The following is a 19237-nucleotide window of genomic DNA, read 5'->3' as shown; positions in this document are numbered from 1 at the left end:
AATGCAGTTAACGCTAGTGTGAAACTAGCCTTACAATCAATGTTTTTTGCCAACGACGTGTCGCCAAATTTCGACGCATACGTCGTACGACGTACACGACGTATGCCAATACGTCGCAATACGTCGCCAATACAAGTCTATGGGGAAAAAATGCATCCTGCAAACACTTTTGCAGGATGCGTTTTTTCTGAAAAAAGACGATTTGAGACGGTTTGCAGTTAACGCTAGTGTGAAAGTAGCCTTAGGGAAGTGACACACAGAGCAAGAATCACTCCTGCTGTGCCACACAACTGGCAGCAGGGGGAGCCCTTGCACACGATCACGGTGATCGCTGAAGCTCTGCTCTTCACTATCAATGCAGTCGATGGCAGGTTCAATGGTGAAGAGGCTCTGCAGCAGCGGGCTAGGCACATGAGGCCACCAGGAGCTGCTGTAGCTGGTACTGACGTGCACAGTCTGATGTGTGTGCTGGCAGCTGACTGTCCCTTTAACGCTCAGGAAGGGGCAGCCCAGGCGGAGGAGGAGGGAGCTGCCTCTGTCTGGCTGTTTGCAGACGGATCTGCTGTGCACTGCACTCGGTCTCCCGGAGCCTGATGATCGCTGGACATGTAACGCTGCCCGGCTGCACAGACATGGAGCGGGCCAGCCTGCCCGGGGGCATCCGGGGGGACCCGGCACAGCTCATCCATAGATCCCTGGACTTCAAGAGCCAAGGGGCGCAGTGCTACAAGGACAAGAAGTACCGGGAGGCCATCGGCAAGTACCACCGGGCGCTGCTGGAACTGAAGGGGCTCCCGGGGGAGCAGGACAGTGCCGGGGACGGACAGCAGCAAGTCCGGCTAACGGAGGAGCAGAGGAGGGCGGTGGAGGGCATCGAGGTGGACTGTTACAACAGCCTGGCAGGTGGGTGCTGATGGGCATGATGCCTGACATGTCACATCACAAGTGTCAGCGGGGGGCACCTGGTAAGGTGGGCACCCTACACAACAAAGAACACAGTGCCCTGTGCAGGGGAGCTCTGCGGAGCATGCCTTGTGCTAGAGGGGTGGCCTGAGATGCCCTTTCATGGGGCAAAAATTGCTGGCTGTGATGCCCAACCTGCTCACTGTCTGTCATATCCCTTTGGCATAAATAGATGGTTGCAATGCACCCCATTGGGACATAGTGACTGACAGTGACGCACCCCCTGTGCATGTAGTGACTGACAGTGACGCACCCCATGGGCACGTAGTGACTGACAGCGACGCACCCCATGGGCACGTAGTGACTGACAGCGACGCACCCCCTGGGCATGTAGTGACTGACAGCGACGCACCCCCTGGGCATGTAGTGACTGACAGCGACGCACCCCCTGGGCATGTAGTGACTGACAGCGACGCACCCCCTGGGCATGTAGTGACTGACAGCGATGCACCCCCTGGGCACGTAGTGACTGACAGCGACGCACCCCCTGGGCATGTAGTGACTGACAGCGACGCACCCCCTGGGCATGTAGTGACTGACAGCGACGCACCCCCTGGGCATGTAGTGACTGACAGCGACGCACCCCCTGGGCATGTAGTGACTGACAGCGACGCACCCCCTGGGCATGTAGTGACTGACAGCGATGCACCCCCTGGGCATGTAGTGACTGACAGCGATGCACCCCCTGGGCATGTAGTGACTGACAGCGATGCACCCCCTGGGCATGTAGTGACTGACAGCGATGCACCCCCTGGGCATGTAGTGACTGACAGCGATGCACCCCCTGAGCATGTAGTGACTGACAGCGATGCACCCCCTGGGCATGTAGTGACTGACAGCGATGCACCCCCTGGGCATGTAGTGACTGACAGCGATGCACCCCCTGGGCATGTAGTGACTGACAGCGATGCACCCCCTGGGCATGTAGTGACTGACAGCGATGCACCCCCTGGGCATGTAGTGACTGACAGCGATGCACCCCCTGGGCATGTAGTGACTGACAGCGATGCACCCCCTGGGCATGTAGTGACTGACAGCGATGCACCCCCTGGGCATGTAGTGACTGACAGCGATGCACCCCCTGGGCATGTAGTGACTGACAGCGATGCACCCCCTGGGCATGTAGTGACTGACCGCGATGCACCCCCTGGGCATGTAGTGACTGACCGCGATGCACCCCCTGGGCATGTAGTGACTGACCGCGATGCACCCCCTGGGCATGTAGTGACTGACCGCGATGCACCCCCTGGGCATGTAGTGACTGACCGCGATGCACCCCCTGGGCATGTAGTGACTGACCGCGATGCACCCCCTGGGCATGTAGTGACTGACAGCGATGCACCTCCTGGGCATGTAGTGACTGACAGTGAGGCACCCCCTGGGCATGTAGTGACTGACAGTGACGTACCCCCTGGGCATGTAGTGACTGACAGTGACGCATCCCCTGGGCATTAGTGACTGACAAGTGGCACACCTCCTGGGCATGTAGTGACTGACAGTGAGGCACCCCCTGGTCATGTAGTGACTGACCGTGACGTACCCCCTGGGCATGTATTGACTGACAGCGATGCACCTCCTGGGCATGTAGTGACTGACAGCGACTCATCCCCTAGGCATGTAGAGGATTCCATGGGGCACATAATGACTCACAAAGACCTAGGCAAGCAGTAGATGTGCCCCCTGGGCAAGTAGTGGCTGGCAGTGACAAACCCCTTGGACAAGTAGTGGTTGACTGTGACTCACGCCCTAGGCAAGTAGAGTATGCCCCCACCCCTGGGGCACATAATGACTAGCAAACCTCCTGGGCAAGTAGAAGTTGACTGTGATGCATGACCTAGACAAGTAAGGGATGTATACCTGGGGCAAGTAGTTGCTAATAGTGATGCACACCCTGGGAAAATAGTGGATGGCACTAATGCATGCCTTGGAGAAGTAGTGTCTGACCGTGACGCACCCCTTGGGCAACTAGTGGTTGACTGTTGCACTCACTAGTCAAGTATTGGATACACGCCCTGGGCAAGGAGTGGCTGGCAGTGACGCACGCCCTGGGCAAGTAGTGACTGTAAGTACTCTCTGGGTACATAGTGACTGGCAGTTAAGCACCTCCCAGGCAATTAGTGGCTACCAGTGTTGCATGCCCTGGGCAAATAGTGGCTGGCACTGATGCATGCCCTGGGAAAATAGTGGCTGGCACTGATGCACCCTTTGGACCTGTAGTGGCTGATTAATGCACGCCCTGGGCAAATAGTGGTTGACTGTGACGCACCCCCTGGACAATTAGTGTCTGCCAGTGACTCACGCCTTGGGCAAGTCATTACTGGCAGTGATGCACGCCACGGGCAAGTAGCAACTGACTGGGATGCACGCCCTGGGCAAGTGGTGACTGGCAATGATGCGCGCCCTGGACAAGTAGTGAGTGGCAGTGATGCACGCTCTGGGCAAGTAGTGACTGGCAGTGATGCATGCCCTGGGCAAGTAGTGACTGGCAGTGATGCACGCCCTGGGCAAGTAGTGACTGGCAGTGATGCACGCTCTGGGCAAGTAGTGACTGGCAGTGATGCACGCCCTGGGCAAGTAGTGACTGGCAGTGATGCACGCCCTGGGCCAGTAGTGACTGGCAGTGATGCACGCCCTGGGCAAGTAGTGAGTGGCAGTGATGCACGCTCTGGGCAAGTAGTGACTGGCAGTGATGCATGCCCTGGGCAAGTAGTGACTGGCAGTGATGCACGCCCTGGGCAAGTAGTGACTGGCAGTGATGCACGCTCTGGGCAAGTAGTGACTGGCAGTGATGCACGCCCTGGGCAAGTAGTGACTGGCAGTGATGCACGCCCTGGGCCAGTAGTGACTGGCAGTGATGCACGCCCTGGGCAAGTAGTGACTGGCAGTGATGCACGCCCTGGGCAAGTAGTGACTGGCAGTGATGCACGCCCTGGGCAAGTAGTGACTGGCAGTGATGCACGCCCTGGGCAAGTAGTGACTGGCAGTGACGCACGCCCTGGTCAAGTAGTGCTTGACTGTGATGCACATCCTAGGCAAGTAGTGGATGCACCATATAGGCAAGTTGTGGTTGGCTGAGACGCACCTCCCTGACAGCTGGCCATAATGCCTTCTCTGGGTAAGTGGTGGGTGGTTGTGATATACTCCATTCAAATCAAGTCACTGGCTGTTGTTCTGGGCCCCACGACCCAATGCCTGGCTGTTACACCTCAACCCCAGGTGAAAAATCTTGTGGTTGTGATGCTGTTTGGGCTAAAGCAGCCTGCTTCAGTCTGACCTGTCTCTTATGCCATACTGTGGTGATGCCCGGGTTGAGCAAATGAAACATTGTCAGGGAGCTTCCACCATTCAGATACCTGCCCAATATTCTAGGATTGTAGGGGATGTGGTAGAGTACTGGAGATGAAGTTCTCTCTGGATGACATTGGTCAGCTGCCCATAATTTGTGTCTTTGTGGCTGATGCATGTCTTTTTTTGAGGAATTTCCCACTTCTACATGGCCTTCCAATAAGAGCCCCCCACTTGTCCATAGGTTGTGTATAGTATTGCAATCCCAATTGAGTTGACCATAAATAAAACTATAAGCCAATGTGGCACTGTTCCTACAAGAAAGCAGCCATTTATTTTCAATACTGTAGAACCCCCTTAATGGTGGCGCATATTAATATCACTATTACATCACCAATATCCAAACTATGGTGGTGTTCGTTCAGTAGAACCATGGTACGTCCTCTTACTGAGGCCACCGTTCCGGCACTAAAATGAGCCTACGTTATGGCCATCTTGGATCAGCCTCTGTCAGGAAGGCTGATTAAATCCTCAGAGCTAACTAGAAACCCCAAAAAGTCAAACGTCAGCAGCAAATTGAAACTTCTTATTGTTGGGCTACTAAGGAAAAATCACACTGGCTTATGATGGGGCAGGGCATAGGAACATCTTTAATTGGCACAAAAAAGTCTTCCATCCACCGATCACCTCCTCACTGGTGGAGCTGCGGGAGTTCTGATGGGACAGCTCTTTTAGTGGGCACTGTCACTGACCTCATTAATTATCAACAAAGTGGCTTTACTGTCCCTAAACTGGCGGCATACTTATTAGTAGCCTGGCACCATCCCTATTGTGTTCTAAACAAATGGGTATGGATTAGTTTTGCAGCTCCATACCCGCAGCTATGACTGAGCGGGCAGCTGTTCTACGTGCCCAGGCCGACAGCTCGGCTTCTGATCTGCGATCCAGACACTCTTCTCATGGCCTCATAGAACCCATTCATACAATAAAAACACAAAACGCTTTAATTGTGGATAAAAATGGCCGTGTAGTTTATTTAGGGTTACATAAATTAATTAATCACCAATAAATAAACTCCATAAATTATAAAACCAAAGTACCAAACTTTTCCAATAAACCAATCCACCCAGACATGGGTGATTTTCCCACAAGTAAACTACACGACAGTAAAATTACAAGAATTCAGGGGAGGGAGGGTGGGGTCTTCTTTATCTTCTTCCGCTGACAGAATGACCAGATACCACAAAACAGGTGTTTATATATTCAAAAAAAGAGCGGCAAAGCTGCTTACAGCCAATAGAAAACCGTTACAATAGGCACCAAACATACCAGAAAAAACTGGATAAAACCAGTTTCACACTTTCAGAGATGACTGACCTGACCTTTATTTAACCTTTCTTCTGACAGAAAGCCATATTAAATGACAGGGTCCATGAGGCCATGAGACCCCCGCTATATTTCTTTCAGGTTTACGCGGGGGGGCTAACATGGCCTCATAGAACCCATTCATACAATAAAAACACAAAACGCTTTAATTGTGGATAAAAATGGCCGTGTAGTTTATTTAGGGTTACATAAATTAATTAATCACCAATAAATAAACTCCATAAATTATAAAACCAAAGTACCAAACTTTTCCAATAAACCAATCCACCCAGACATGGGTGATTTTCCCACAAGGCCATGACTCAGCGAGACATGGCCCCCCCCCAAACCACACAGCCATTTTTTTAATGATAGTTTGTAAGTCCAAATTAAAAATATCAAGGCCAATATCAGATAAATGATCCAAATCAAGCCTATAAAGGCACGGTAAAAAACCCTCCAAATCCAAATGCCGGAATGAAAACCCTGAAATTAAAAGAAAAAAATTTTTTTCCATGGATTTATTGACCCTTCTCCGGATTTTATCTAAAAAAGAAAATTGATTGTCGTGCCACAAAAGTCTGGGAATAATCTTGAAAAAACGAAGTTTGAATCAGGCAGAATTTGCTTAAGATAAATAATATCGGATCGAATGGCCGATAATAAGTCAAGAGTCCTGATTTTCCCGAGATCATTCCCAGATCATTCCCAGCTACATGAAATATAATTAAATCAGGGGAAGGAAATTTAATTAGCCATTTCTTCACTTCAGCAACCAGGCAATGCCATTTCAAGCCGCGAACTCCATGCCACCAGACCTGAATATCAGAAGGATTAAAGGATAAATTTTCAGTATAAGATCGTTGGCTGGCCCTCTTCCTGGCCGACTATCCAAATGACTAGCGGACCTGAAAGAAAACCAATAATTAATAGTCATACAGATCATGTCCTTTATCCCTGAATTGTAAAGCCCGGCCCTAGAGGCCTCCGTAGCTGCTCCGATTCTAAACGAATGAGATGTGATTTTAAGGTGTTTTTTACCCAAAGAGCTTAAACATTTCTTTAGGACAAAATTAAATTGGAAGACAGTAACCGGAGAAAAATCCCTATGAATGAATAATGAGCCCTGTCCCATAGGTCTGACCTTAATCCAATTTGCCATGTTATCAACAGGGCAAATGATAGAGACATGGATCGCGTTAATTTTCAACCTAGATCCCCTGCCTAATTAATCTGTCTTTCATTTTCTTATAAATAAAATTAAAAAAAAACCTACTCATGAATCTGGACATCCGAAATCATGAGTCCCGAAGGCTCCGATTTCTTAACAGAAACCACCTCACCAACGCGAAGTGCTCCAAAAAAGGACAGGGAAAAAATAGAGCTAAATAATAAAGCTTCCTTAAAATTTACACAAACGTGGATGAGACAGGAGCACAATTCTTTCAATAAAGACAGGGAAATAGGTCGTCTCGAGTCAGGTATAAAATTGGTTTTCCTAAAGCTTTTTAAAAACTGCTTTACTGGAAAAAGATTAGTTAAAGCAATACTGCCAGAAAGTTTAAGGAAAAATTAAACTCCTGCTTGGCATTTCGCTATTGCATAGTAAGACAAACCGTTTTGTACTATAGATTCAGCAAACTTTAGTGCTGCTACCGGATTAGAAACTGTTGGGTCAAAATAATGTAGGTTGCAAAAATTGTTCCAATTCAGCAATGCAGCGGAATAGTCAGCCCATGATCTATTAGATAACCATTTTTTTTATAAAATACTGTATCAGAGTGCAATCATGTCCCAAATTGAAAGAGGGTCCTTCCGAACCCACGTTGGGAACCTGCAGGAAAAAATTCGACCACTGACGATTTTGTAAAGAGTCAGTTATGGAAAAAAAATTTGCTCTTTCCCAACTTTGCTTTCAGGCATTGTAAGACCAATTGTCTCAAAATTCTGTCAGCAAAAGTATTTTTAGAAGATAACGTGTTGATAGAAAAAAAAAAAAAAAAAAAAAAACAACTACTGCCTGGTTAGTGGAAAGGAGTAAAATCCTGGAATTCTGCATTAGTGATCCCCAAATTAATATTCCTGCAAAAATAGAAAAAAAGTTCCAACATCATTACGTTTGAAGTTACTTTCTTAGACACCCAACTTTTTGGCCACAGGATGGACATCCAATGGGAGTCAAATAAAATACTTTAGCCACACTGGGTATCCGCTGCGAAAAGAAAGGGAAAAGAATCGCCAGAGACAAAAAATGACTGCCACAAAGATCTGCCGTTATGCTCTGACAAAAAGGAGAGCCAAATTCTAGCGTCTTCCTTTAGATCAGAACGGATACTAACATGCGAATGAGGTGAAGATACACCTTAAGTGGCATCCTATAAACTTCTGCCAAAAGCCCGACCTATAGGAATGACACAAACCGCAAAATTCAATAGACCTAACAATGATTGAATTTCCTTAAGAGTGACCTTGTTCTTGGCTAAAAAATTTGATAACGCAATGCGCAGTTTAAAAAGTTCCTCATCAGGAAGTCAGATTCCATTTTTTGATAATCAAGAGTGATTCCCAGAAACTCGAGGGATCTAGACGGACCAACTGTTTTTCTATGAGCAATAGGAACACCGAAGTGCTCACACATTTGGATAAATTTATTGAGGGGATCTTCGCATATTGAGGAACCATAAGGACCGATAAACAAAAAATCATCTAAGTAATGGAGGATACCTGCATCCTTACAATAAGTTTATAAAACCCAATGAAGAAAGGAAGAAAAACTTTCAAAATACGAACATGACAAAGAAAAGCCCATTGGCAGGCACTTATCAAAAAAAAAAAAAAAAAAAAGAAGCAGTCATCAAAATAAAAACCTAAAGAATTAAAACCGCACGGGTGAACAGGAAGGAGTCTAAAAGCAGACTTAATATCTGACTTGGACAATAAAGCATTAAAACCAAATTTCTTGAGGATTTCTAATGCAGAATCAAAAGATGAATAGGACACGGAGCATAAAGCCTTGTCCACTTCATCGTTCATGGATGAACCCAGAGGATATGATAAGTGGTGAATTAGCCGGAAAGAGCCCTCATCTTTTTTTTTTTTGGCACAATACCCAATGGTGATACACGGAAATTAACAAACGGCGGGGTTAAAAAAGGGCCTGAAACTCTGCCTAATTGAATTTCATTAATAATTTTATCCCTAGCTGCCTCAGGGTGAGCCTTTAAAGAGGGTAAATTAGGAACAACAGAACAACCCGCCCCTTTAAATTGTGGGATAAAAAATCATTCAGAAAAACCATTAAAAAGCAGCTCACTGGTCCCCTGATCGGGATATTTGCTTAGGCACACTGACATGTTTGCCAGAATCACTGGCGTCTGTGCTTTTTGAATTAGGCTCCTTACCTGAGGACTGTTGACCTGCTTGTTACTTAAAACATTTAGACATAGGGTGTGAGTTACCACAGAACGAGCATTCATGGCGGAATCTACAGTTGTTGTTCCACTTACAAAAGGAATCGTTGAAAGCGAAACAAACACCGCGTTTACTTGAACTAGAAGGGGGCTGAAATAACTTGTTGCAGAGATGGGGAGATTTTTCACCCAAAACTGCAGCAAAAATAGAAAAAGCTTGCACCCAGTTGTTGAAAGATTTAAAGTTGGTGCATTTAAATTCATCTGAATCAGCTTTCTCATCCTTCTTTTCGAATTTTGAAAAGCTGGTCCTTTCTAGGCAGTAAAGAAAAAATATCAACATAATGATTATTCCAAATAAGCTCTTTAACAGAAGGGCTTAAATGGAATGCTAAGGGAGACAGCTCGCATGTCAGAGCTTCTTTAAAAGGGTTAACAGGGGCAGTGCTAGCTGATGAAATGTCAGAAATTGCAGCACTGTGTACAGCTGATGTGTACAGCTGATGTGACAGCTGATGTGACAGCAAGGGGGGGGGGAATAGCTTCTTTTAACGTTTCAGCTAACACTTTCTTTATGATGTCTTTTAAATGTGAGTGTTGGACAGACAAAGGAACATTGAAAGTCTCACCCCTCGATGAATGCTGGTCGTTTCTCTGCTCCATACAGCAGCTGGAGCTCAAGCCCTCCATGTTGGGCAAGCTCATATGGGAAGCTGCTGTAAGCGGCGTTTCTTCATCCTCTTCTGAGTGTGACGACAGGGGGTCCTCCCGGTGGTCTGGACTGCAGCTGCAGAAGCCACCGCTGTTGTATAATCCAATGACACCGCAGCGCTTTTACGGCTGCGGTGTGTTGAAGACATCCCGGCCACTTCAGATGAGGCGGTCGGCGCTCTGTCATGACGCTGGCGGTGGAAGTCTCGCGCTGGGCTGCGAGACTTATGAGGAGGGCGGCGCCGTGACTTTCTTTTTCCTTCTTGGACACTGCGGCTGGAAGCAGGCAGCGACTTCGGAGAGTATGGGGTCCTTTGCCTCCTGCGCCTCCCTGAAGCGGTGGGTGTTGGCAGGACCGGAGAGGCTTGACACGGCGACCGAAGGGTATCTTCTGGATGATGAGGGACAGCATCGGCAGGCGCTAAGATAGGTTTCATAGCCAGGCACTGCCTCAGCCAGTCCGCTCCATCCTCGCCGTCGGCTCTAGTCAGGAGCTGTTGCAGGAGATTCTCCATCCTGGGGTATGTGTCTTCTTTATCTTCTTCCGCTGACAGAATGACCAGATACCACAAAACAGGTGTTTATATATTCAAAAAAAGAGCGGCAAAGCTGCTTACAGCCAATAGAAAACCGTTACAATAGGCACCAAACATACCAGAAAAAACTGGATAAAACCAGTTTCACACTTTCAGAGATGACTGACCTGACCTTTATTTAACCTTTCTTCTGACAGAAAGCCATATTAAATGACAGGGTCCATGAGGCCATGAGACCCCCGCTATATTTCTTTCAGGTTTACGCGGGGGGGGGGCTAACATTCTCCGAGCAGCTGTTCTTGGCTGTGGACATGGAGGCCGGGCACAGGATGGCTCTGCTGCACCAGTTGGTCAGTTTTTGTGGTAGATGAACACCATTCTTCCAGTATTTGTACAATTTCCTATTTTTGGAGTGGCAGCTGCTTCTTGTTGGCTACACGGTAGAATTGGGACTGTACTTGGTGGCTATTTGGCTAGTCACAGAGACATGGCATTTAGAGAGCAGCGAGGAGATGGTATACGCTGGCGAGTATTTTTATATACTGTACATATTTTCAGGGCTTCACTAACTTTTTAGGAATATTCGTTATCTGCTTCGACATCTTCATACCAAGTACTGATCCCGGGGACCATGGCCTGCAGTTTAGGTGGACATGATAAATGTGTCTTTTATATTCTGTTCTTCAAGTTTTCTGTAGAATTTCTATGCCAGCTGTCACTGTTCACATGTACATGCCCCTCCAATGAGCCTGACATTTTTAGATCGCTTACTCCTCTCGTAAGTATATGGCCCAATTCATTATTGCATTTGTTGCTTTTTTGTGTGTTAAGCCTGTTTTTTATTTGCTCCAAAATCTTCCTTTAATTTGTCTTTTATGTGCTTGTTTTTATGTTTGCCATGGATTTTGTTTTTGAGATGTTTGCAGAGAATTCATCAATTGCAGTTTTTAAAAAGTCACATTTTTTGCCCAAATGTAATTCCTTTCCCCTCGGAGTGATTTTATTTACGCCTGTAATTTTTGTGACATTTTAGAATAACATGCAACTTTTTGCTCTAAAAAATATAAAAGACAGAAATAAAGAGCAAAAAGAAAAGGGACTTGAACCCCACCCCCCACCACATCTCCCCAAATGATGAATCTCGCCCATAGACTTCTAAAGGAAGAGGTTGCATAAGATTAGAACAAAGTCTTTATTTCTCAAACAGCGCCACAACAGGTGTGGTGTGGTATTGCAGCCTTTTCACTTTACTAGTCCAGAAATAAATTTTTATTTTTTTCTTAGATTGTTATAAGAAACATAGGTATACTCCCCTCTGGTCACCCCTGTGGGTCCAGCACAAGCCGCTGTGGTGGCCGGTAGCAATAACTGCACAACCCAGATGTCGCAGGACAGCTGATATCTCAGGTGACTGGAACAACGCATTGTTGTTTACTTTTTGTGTGCTTCACACAGTCGCTTGCTTCAGAGGTCCTGTGACAGCCGGGTGGTTCAGTCATCGCTTCATGAGCCGGTGCTGACCACCGAAGTGTTCTGCTCTGGATCCATGTGAGGCAACAGAGGGTAGGTTCCCCCTTATAACTGTCTGTGGCTAAATAAAAGTACAGTGTAATGTCGCCCAACACCTTTGATGGCAATACTAGACACAACAGGTATGGCGCTGTTTTTGGAAGAAGCCGCCATGTTTCTGAATCTTTTATAGTTCCTTCAGTGTTTTTTGCGGCCTAGTTTTTACAGTCTGTAGATAGCGTTCTATGATTAGAGACACTTCTCGCACGTTCCCTCCATGTTTATTTTGCCTGTCTTGTACATTGTTATTTTACCTGCATTTCCACATTTCTGTGCCACCACCTCCCTAATTGTGAGTCCGTACTGACCCACTAGATTTAGGAAATGGTCTTCAAAAAAAAATTTGCCTGTAGCAACTAATCACAACGCAGCTTTCACTTTGTATTTTGTTTTTGAAAAATGAAAGCTGTACAGTAACTGTATTCTGTGGGCAACAAAGACGGCTCATATATCTGCCCCATAGATCTCAGGCAGTCAAAGGGTTATACTTCTAACTAGTGATTAGCGAGTGTGCTGGGATAAGGTGTTATCTGAGCATGCCCAGGTGCTGAGTGTCTCCTGCATGCTCGAATACTATGTTCGAGTCCCCGCGACTTGTGGCTGTGAGACAGCGCCTAACACATGCAGGGATATTCTGTTTGTTATATATATTATATTGCAGCATAGCCCATACTGAGCGTCCTGATTGACTGCAGCGCCGTCGCGAAGTGACATTAGTGGTGCAGACACTTGGAGCAGCGGTGAAGACTCTGCATTGGACCTGGGGAGGGTGAGTAAAAAGCTAGTTTGTTTAAAAATAAACGTCAGCCGGGGAGAGGCGTTTTACAAAACTGGAAAATCCCTTTAGTTCACGTCACTAGGATTCCCCAGACCAAGTGAAACTTCCATTTGCTCATTGTTGCAGATTCCAAACTCCAGGCTCAGGTGATGTGACAAGACCCATGAAGCTATAATCCTCCGCTCCCTTGTCTTGTAGCTGGCAAAAAATGGTGATTATGGTGCGCTGCTCTAGAGATCTGTGGGGTTCTCGGTGGTTGGCCCCCATCAGTCTCAGTTATCACCTATCCAGTGATGGTGCCACATTTTGTACACATGTACAATGGTGAAGACACCGGAGTGTGAGTATATTACCGGGGGGGGAGGGGTTTTACATTTAAAGCTCCCATACACATTAAATTGTCGGCTGCACCCGACGTTATCAGCAACGGGTTCGGCCATCACCTAATGTGTATGAGAGCCCTACATAGTTGATTGTCGGGGGGAGCTAGGAATCCAGTATGTCCGTATTTTGGACTGCTGATATTTTTGTTTTCCTACAGATAAGTGAATGCCAGAGATATCTAACAGTGGAACTCTTGTAGAGCACTCGGCTGAGCAAACATTCCAGTGTATAACAGCCCTACATTATTGCTTGTCGGGGGAGATGGGTCTGGTATGTCCGATTTTGGACCGCTGAGCTTTTTGTTCTCCCTGAGGCAAGCCACTGCCAGAGATGTCCAACACTGGCTTTCTCGAAGAGCGGATGTAAGAGTCGTATGAGATAGCTACTGGTCAAACGATCATCAACCATCCAATGCATATAGGGGACTTAAGTGTACAATCCTGCATCTCATAGTTATAGATCTGCTCATCACCGTGCAAATTGCTAAAAACAATGTATTTATAATGAATCACTGAGATGAATATATATAATTGGGCCGCCGATCTCCTGCAGCAGTTACTACCGTACTTTGTTCTTCTGTCCTCTATGATAGGTTATGTGTGCAGTGTTTCTATTTAACACTTTCTTCTATTTTATGCTACTAAAAATATAGACCATTTGGGCTGTGGTCTGCTGGCAGGCACATCACAGGATGCATCGCAGTGTAGTTTCACATCTACTTTACATCTTACCAGCAGTATTACAAATCCCCGTACATTTATATCCCCCCCCCCCCCCAATACCTGCTACTGCTTCCTGCCTGATTTTATGTCTATTACAGGTCTTAATGTGGGGCCATCTCCAATATCTCCTGAATCGGTCTAACAGATTCTTAAACGATAGCGTTCTGCCCGTGTCCTCCGAGAGCCCGTGTATGAAGCTGCCAATGGATCTCTTTTTTCGTTTCTGGCACAGTTTGGCTACAGTTGTGTCACTAGTCCCAGGATTGGAATAGTCTCAGTTCCTCCCCTACCGTGACTGTTAACCTGAAAAAACTTATTTCAGAAAGCAGTAGTATAATGGACTATGCCTGGACTATCTTCCTGGGTTACAGATGCAAACCACCTTGGAGACTATCCTCCTTTGTTGGGCTTGTAAGGTTCATCGTGAGAAGATGGTATCGGTCAAAAACAACACCTCAGCTAAAGGACCAAACATATATAGATGAGGGATGTGCAAAACAAGAACATTTTGCATATATCCCAAAGCTGAAAGGAAACATCAGCTGAGGAATAATGGCCATTGCAATATAGCAATGACGACGAAGAGCAACTATGCCCCAGTTAAAAATCTAAATGCATGTAGTGGCACGGTGCAGGAATTGGTGCAGCGTTCATGCACAGGCTCCGTGTGAGGAGGGGGTGCAGTGTCTCCTAGTCTAGAGCCTACTGCACACCTTCCTACTTGCGGAGGTTGGCACCCTAAATTGACGAGAGATGGCACCCCAACTCGTGGATCGGCTGTCCCTGAGCTCCTTTGAATAGCCCCATCATAAAATGTCTAGATAGAGTAAGTATGATCACTAGTAGTGATGAGCGAATATACTCGTTACTTGAGATTTCTCAAGCATGATCGGGTGTCCTCCAAGTATTTTTTAGTGCTCGGAGATGTACTTATGCTGGCTAACAGATGTAAATCATTCAGCTGCGGCAAGAAAAACTAAATCTCCGAGCACTAAAAAATACTCGGAGGACCCCCGAGCGTGCTTGGGAAATCTCGAGTAACGAGTATATTTGTTCATCACTAATGATCACTATGTCTACAGGTACAGGTTTAGAGGGTTAAGCTTGTTCCAAGAGTGGTACAAAGTGGGGTACCTTCCAGGAACTACCGAGTGTATATATAATTAGGAAGGTGTGCAGTAGGCTCTAGACTAGGTGACAGTGCACCCCTCCTCACACGGAGCCTGTGCGTGAACGCTGCACCGATTCCTGCACCGTGCCACTACATGCATTTAGATTTTTAACTGGGGCATAGTTGCTCTTCATCGTCATTGCTATATTGCGATGCCCATTATTTCTCAGCTGATGTTTCCTTTCAGCTTTGGGATATATGCAAAATGTTCTTGATATCCCCATCCCTCATCTATATGTTTGGTCCTTTAGCTGAGGTGTTGTTTTAGACGGATACCATCAACTTTTATTTTGTTCCCCAATTAGGTTTTTTTTTTTTGGGACAGTCGATGGATGAGTTGTAGCGCCAATTTTTCCTACTTACATTTGGGTGCCTATCCCTGCAGGTAGGTCAGTACCTCTAGCAGTGTGAGGCTTTACCACCTCCCGCCTTTCTGCTCCCTCCCTTCCCTCTACTATCTATTTGCACCTTTTTGCGCGTTTCTCACCTTCGTTGAGTCATTTTTTTTTTTTAGATTATTTTTCATTAAAAAGTTAATTTTTATAAGGGTTTCTCCTCCCAGGTTACTGTATATGTAACACCTTGGAGGCTACCCTGCCAGGTTACAGCGTACGCAACAGCTTGAAGGCTATCCTCCCAGGTTACAACTCCTTGGAGGCTATCCTTCTGGGCTACACATGCGTAACACCTTGGAGGCTATCCTCTCTGCTTACACAGGCACAGCTCCTTGGAGGCTATCCGCCCGGGTTACAGAATACCCAACATCTTGGTGGTTATATTCACAGGTTACAGTGTCTGTATTTATTTTAGTTGTTCCTTAAAGGTTTATTCATTGTATTAATGGATGGGGGTGTAGGTCAGTCATAACTTAGGATATTCTGTAACCTGTGTAGATGCGGGATACATTTTGTGAATGGGTCTACTGTAGCAATTAATGTAAACAATGCAGCAGAGATGTATCCTGTCCGTCCCTGTGTTGTAATGTACTCCCTCACATTTCCTGCTTGTCAGGATGCCTCCAGGACAAATAACACAGCAAAGTCATTCCTGCACAGTCTGCAGCTGTTTCTAGCAGTCGAAAGAAGTCTTGCCTGCTTCCTTATTATTCCATTGAGACCACCATGTTTTTTAGATAGAATTTTGATAGAAGTTGCATTGTTGTACAGGATAGACACAATGTCACATTTCTGGACATGTTAATAACAACAACTTTGGCAGAGAAAATAGATTTTGGATGTTTGGTCTCTCTGATCGGTGACCCCTGTGTGACGTTCCTAATATTGACAATGCAGCTCAGGTTCACAGTTTCGTCATCTGGGTAAACTCTACAAGATGTCCACAAATAACTCAATCATCTCCAATTAGGAACCGCCAGTCTAAAAAGTCCAATGAGCAACTGATGAGATTAAATATTTCCTGCCCTTGGTTACTATATGTTTTCCTTCTTCAAAGCGAAGACAGAAGTGTTGGTGGTGCGTCACCAATAACTGCCACTCATGTTCCTTATGGAGTAATGGACAACTGCTGGTCTCCAAAGGAACAGATAGATACAATGTGGTTATCCGCTGGCTACATCACTAATTGCTGGAAATCATTTTGGACAATGGCCACCAAAACCTGCCGGTGACCATTGTCACTTTCCATAAATATCCCTTTGCGGGACCTGCCTGGCTTGCTTCCTTTGGCTGTAGTAGTTCTTCTGAATTGCACTGCTACCCTAATCCCTTTGTTTAGCTAATGGTGCTACTTACTCTACAGTAATATGTAGGGGACCTCGGTTTTACAAGGAATGTTCCTCCGCTTTTTTGAGGTGGAACAACAACATCCATTTGGTTCTGTTACCAAGCTAAGGTTTATAATTTGATTCTTTTGTTACCGACCCAAATTTATATTTGACCATCTTGTCTAATGCCCACCCTGACCTCTGCCTGTCCACCTTTGTGGACCGTTGCTTTGACTTACTACATTTCCCTCTTGGCACCACAACTTAGTGTCTTTAGTTTGGCTTCACGTCAGCTTTGGCTAACTATGACCCCTCCAGGCATGCTGACCTGGGAATTCCCTATGGAATATAATGGTGGGTGAAAAAGTTGCAATTTCTTGGTCTCTGCTCATTATTTTAACCTTAAACCAAATCCATTAGCAATCCCTGTGAGTCCTCATCTCCAAAAAGCTGCATTACAACCATTTTATTCTTTGGGTGTCACATTGTTTCTTATTTAATAGCCAGCACTGTGTCCTGCATAGTTTGTGTTCTGACATTCCATATTGTTGGTCTGTCACTGTCTTCGGCAGACATGGCCCCCATGTCAAACTTGTCATCCCCTTCAGATGTTTGGGAACAAACAAAAATCTGACTGGGTGAGATCAGATATTTGGGGGGTACTTGTTTCATGATTCCAACTTCTGCCTTGTGATAGCAGCAGCTTTGTATTCAATCCGCACTTCACCACTGGCAGATAATTTCCTATCAACAAACCTCACAGGTGATCCAAGTACACAAGATATCTACAAAGGCTGCTCTATCTTTTCGTGTGCCTTGAACAACAATCAGATCCTAACCCACAGCTGACTAGTTGTTATATTCAATGCGGGAGTATCCTGTCTCAAATCTGGCAACTATTTTAATGTTAGCCACTTTGGGTGGGAACCATCTCTCCTTTTTGAAGACTAGTTGAGTATAGAGTCTTATGGGCAGTGTTTTATAGGAAAACCATTCAGTTTTATATATTTTTCTTTCGTAAAAGAAGAAAAGTGCAGAGTAGCTACCTCTACTAGACAAGTAAAAAAAAAAATAATTATTATTATTCATTTTTATAGCGCCATTTATTCCATGGCGCTTTACATGTGAAATACGGGCAAATATAGACAAATAATTAAACATGAGCAAAAACAAGGCACACGGGTACATAAGGAGGGAGGACCCTGCCCGCGAGGGCTCACAGTCTGCAGGGGATGGGTGATGATACACTAGGAGAGGGCAGAGCTGGTTGTGCGGCGGTTCAGTAGGTTCAGGATCACTGCAGGCTGTAGGCTTGTCGGAAGAGGTGAGTCTTCAGGTTCTTTTTGAAAGTTTCTATGGTAGGCGAGAGTCTGATGTGCTGGGGTAGAGAGTTCCAGAGTATGGGGGAAGCACGGGAGAAGTCTTGGATGTGGTTGTGGGAAGAAGAGATGAGAGGGGAGTAGAGAAGGAGGTCTTGAGAGGATCGGAGGTTGCGTGTCGGTAGGTACCGGGAGATCATGTCACAGATGTATGGAGGAGATAGGTTGTGGATGGCTTTGTAGGTCATTGTGAGGGTTTTGAACTGGAGTCTCTGGGCGATAGGAAGCCAGTGAAGGGCTTGGCATAGGGGAGAGGCTGGGGAATAGTGGGGAGACAGGTAGATTAGTCGAGCAGCAGAGTGTAGGATGGATTGGAGTGGTGCCAGAGTGCTAGAGGGGAGTCCAGAGAGTAGGAGGTTGCAGTAGTCGAGGCGGGAGATGATAAGGGCATGCACTAGTGTTTTTGTGGTGTCACGGTCAAGGAATGCGCGGATCCGGGAAATGTTTTTGAGTTTGAGGCGGCAGGAGGAGGCAAGGGCTTGGATATGTGGCTTGAAAGAGAGGGCAGAGTCGAGGATCACCCCGAGGCACCGGGCGTGTGGGACTGGGGAAAGTGAGCAGCCATTGACATTGATGGATAGGTCTGGTGGAGGGGTAGAGTGAGATGGGGGGAAAGATGATGAATTCTGTTTTGTCCATGTTCAGTTGTAGAAAGCGAGCAGAAAAGAAGGCTGATATAGCAGACAGACAGTGCGGGATTTTGGTAAGTAAGGAGGTGAGGTCAGGTCCGGATAGGTAGATCTGCGTGTCATCAGCATAGAGATGGTACTGCATACCGTGGGATTCTATGAGCTGTCCCAGACCGAAGGTGTAGATGGAGAAAAGTAGGGGTCCTAGAACAGAGCCTTGAGGAACACCGACTGACAAGGGGCGAGGTGAGGAGGTGGTGTGGCGGAGGGAGACACTGAATGTCCGATCTGTCAGATATGATGAGATCCAGGAAAGGGCCAAGTCTGTGATGCCAAGAGATGAGAGGATTTGTAGCAGAAGGGAGTGGTCCACAGTGTCAAAGGCAGAAGACAGGTCCAGGAGAAGGAGGACAGAGTAGTGTCACTTGTTCCTGGCTGTAAGTAGGTAATTGGTGACTTTAGATAGGGCAGTTTCAGTTGAGTGATGGGAACGGAAGCCAGATTGTAATCGATCAAAGAGGGAGCAGGAGGAGAGGTGAGAGGACAGTTCAAGATGGATGTGTTGCTCAAGCAATTTGGAGGCATAAGGAAGAAGAGATATCGGGCGATAGC

The 19237-nt window shown here is 46.4% G+C and overlaps 1 protein-coding gene across 1 annotated transcript in view; it reads left to right on the top strand.

Annotated features, from left to right (window-relative positions):
- The first annotated feature begins 348 nt into the window (after positions 1-348).
- TTC9 (tetratricopeptide repeat domain 9) overlaps positions 349-19237 on the top strand; it is a 52884-nt gene continuing 33995 nt past the window's right edge. Inside the window, exon 1 of the mRNA XM_077262266.1 lies at positions 349-903. Within this exon, the coding sequence (XP_077118381.1) occupies positions 594-903 (310 nt within the window). The 5' untranslated portion in view covers positions 349-593. The remainder of the gene's footprint in view (positions 904-19237) is intronic.

The sequence above is a fragment of the Ranitomeya variabilis genome, chromosome 1 (assembly GCF_051348905.1).
Source record: "Ranitomeya variabilis isolate aRanVar5 chromosome 1, aRanVar5.hap1, whole genome shotgun sequence".
NCBI classification, from domain to species: domain Eukaryota; kingdom Metazoa; phylum Chordata; class Amphibia; order Anura; family Dendrobatidae; genus Ranitomeya; species Ranitomeya variabilis.
The sequence above is the reverse complement of the archived record's forward strand: the minus strand, read 5'-3'. Positions and strand labels throughout refer to the sequence as shown.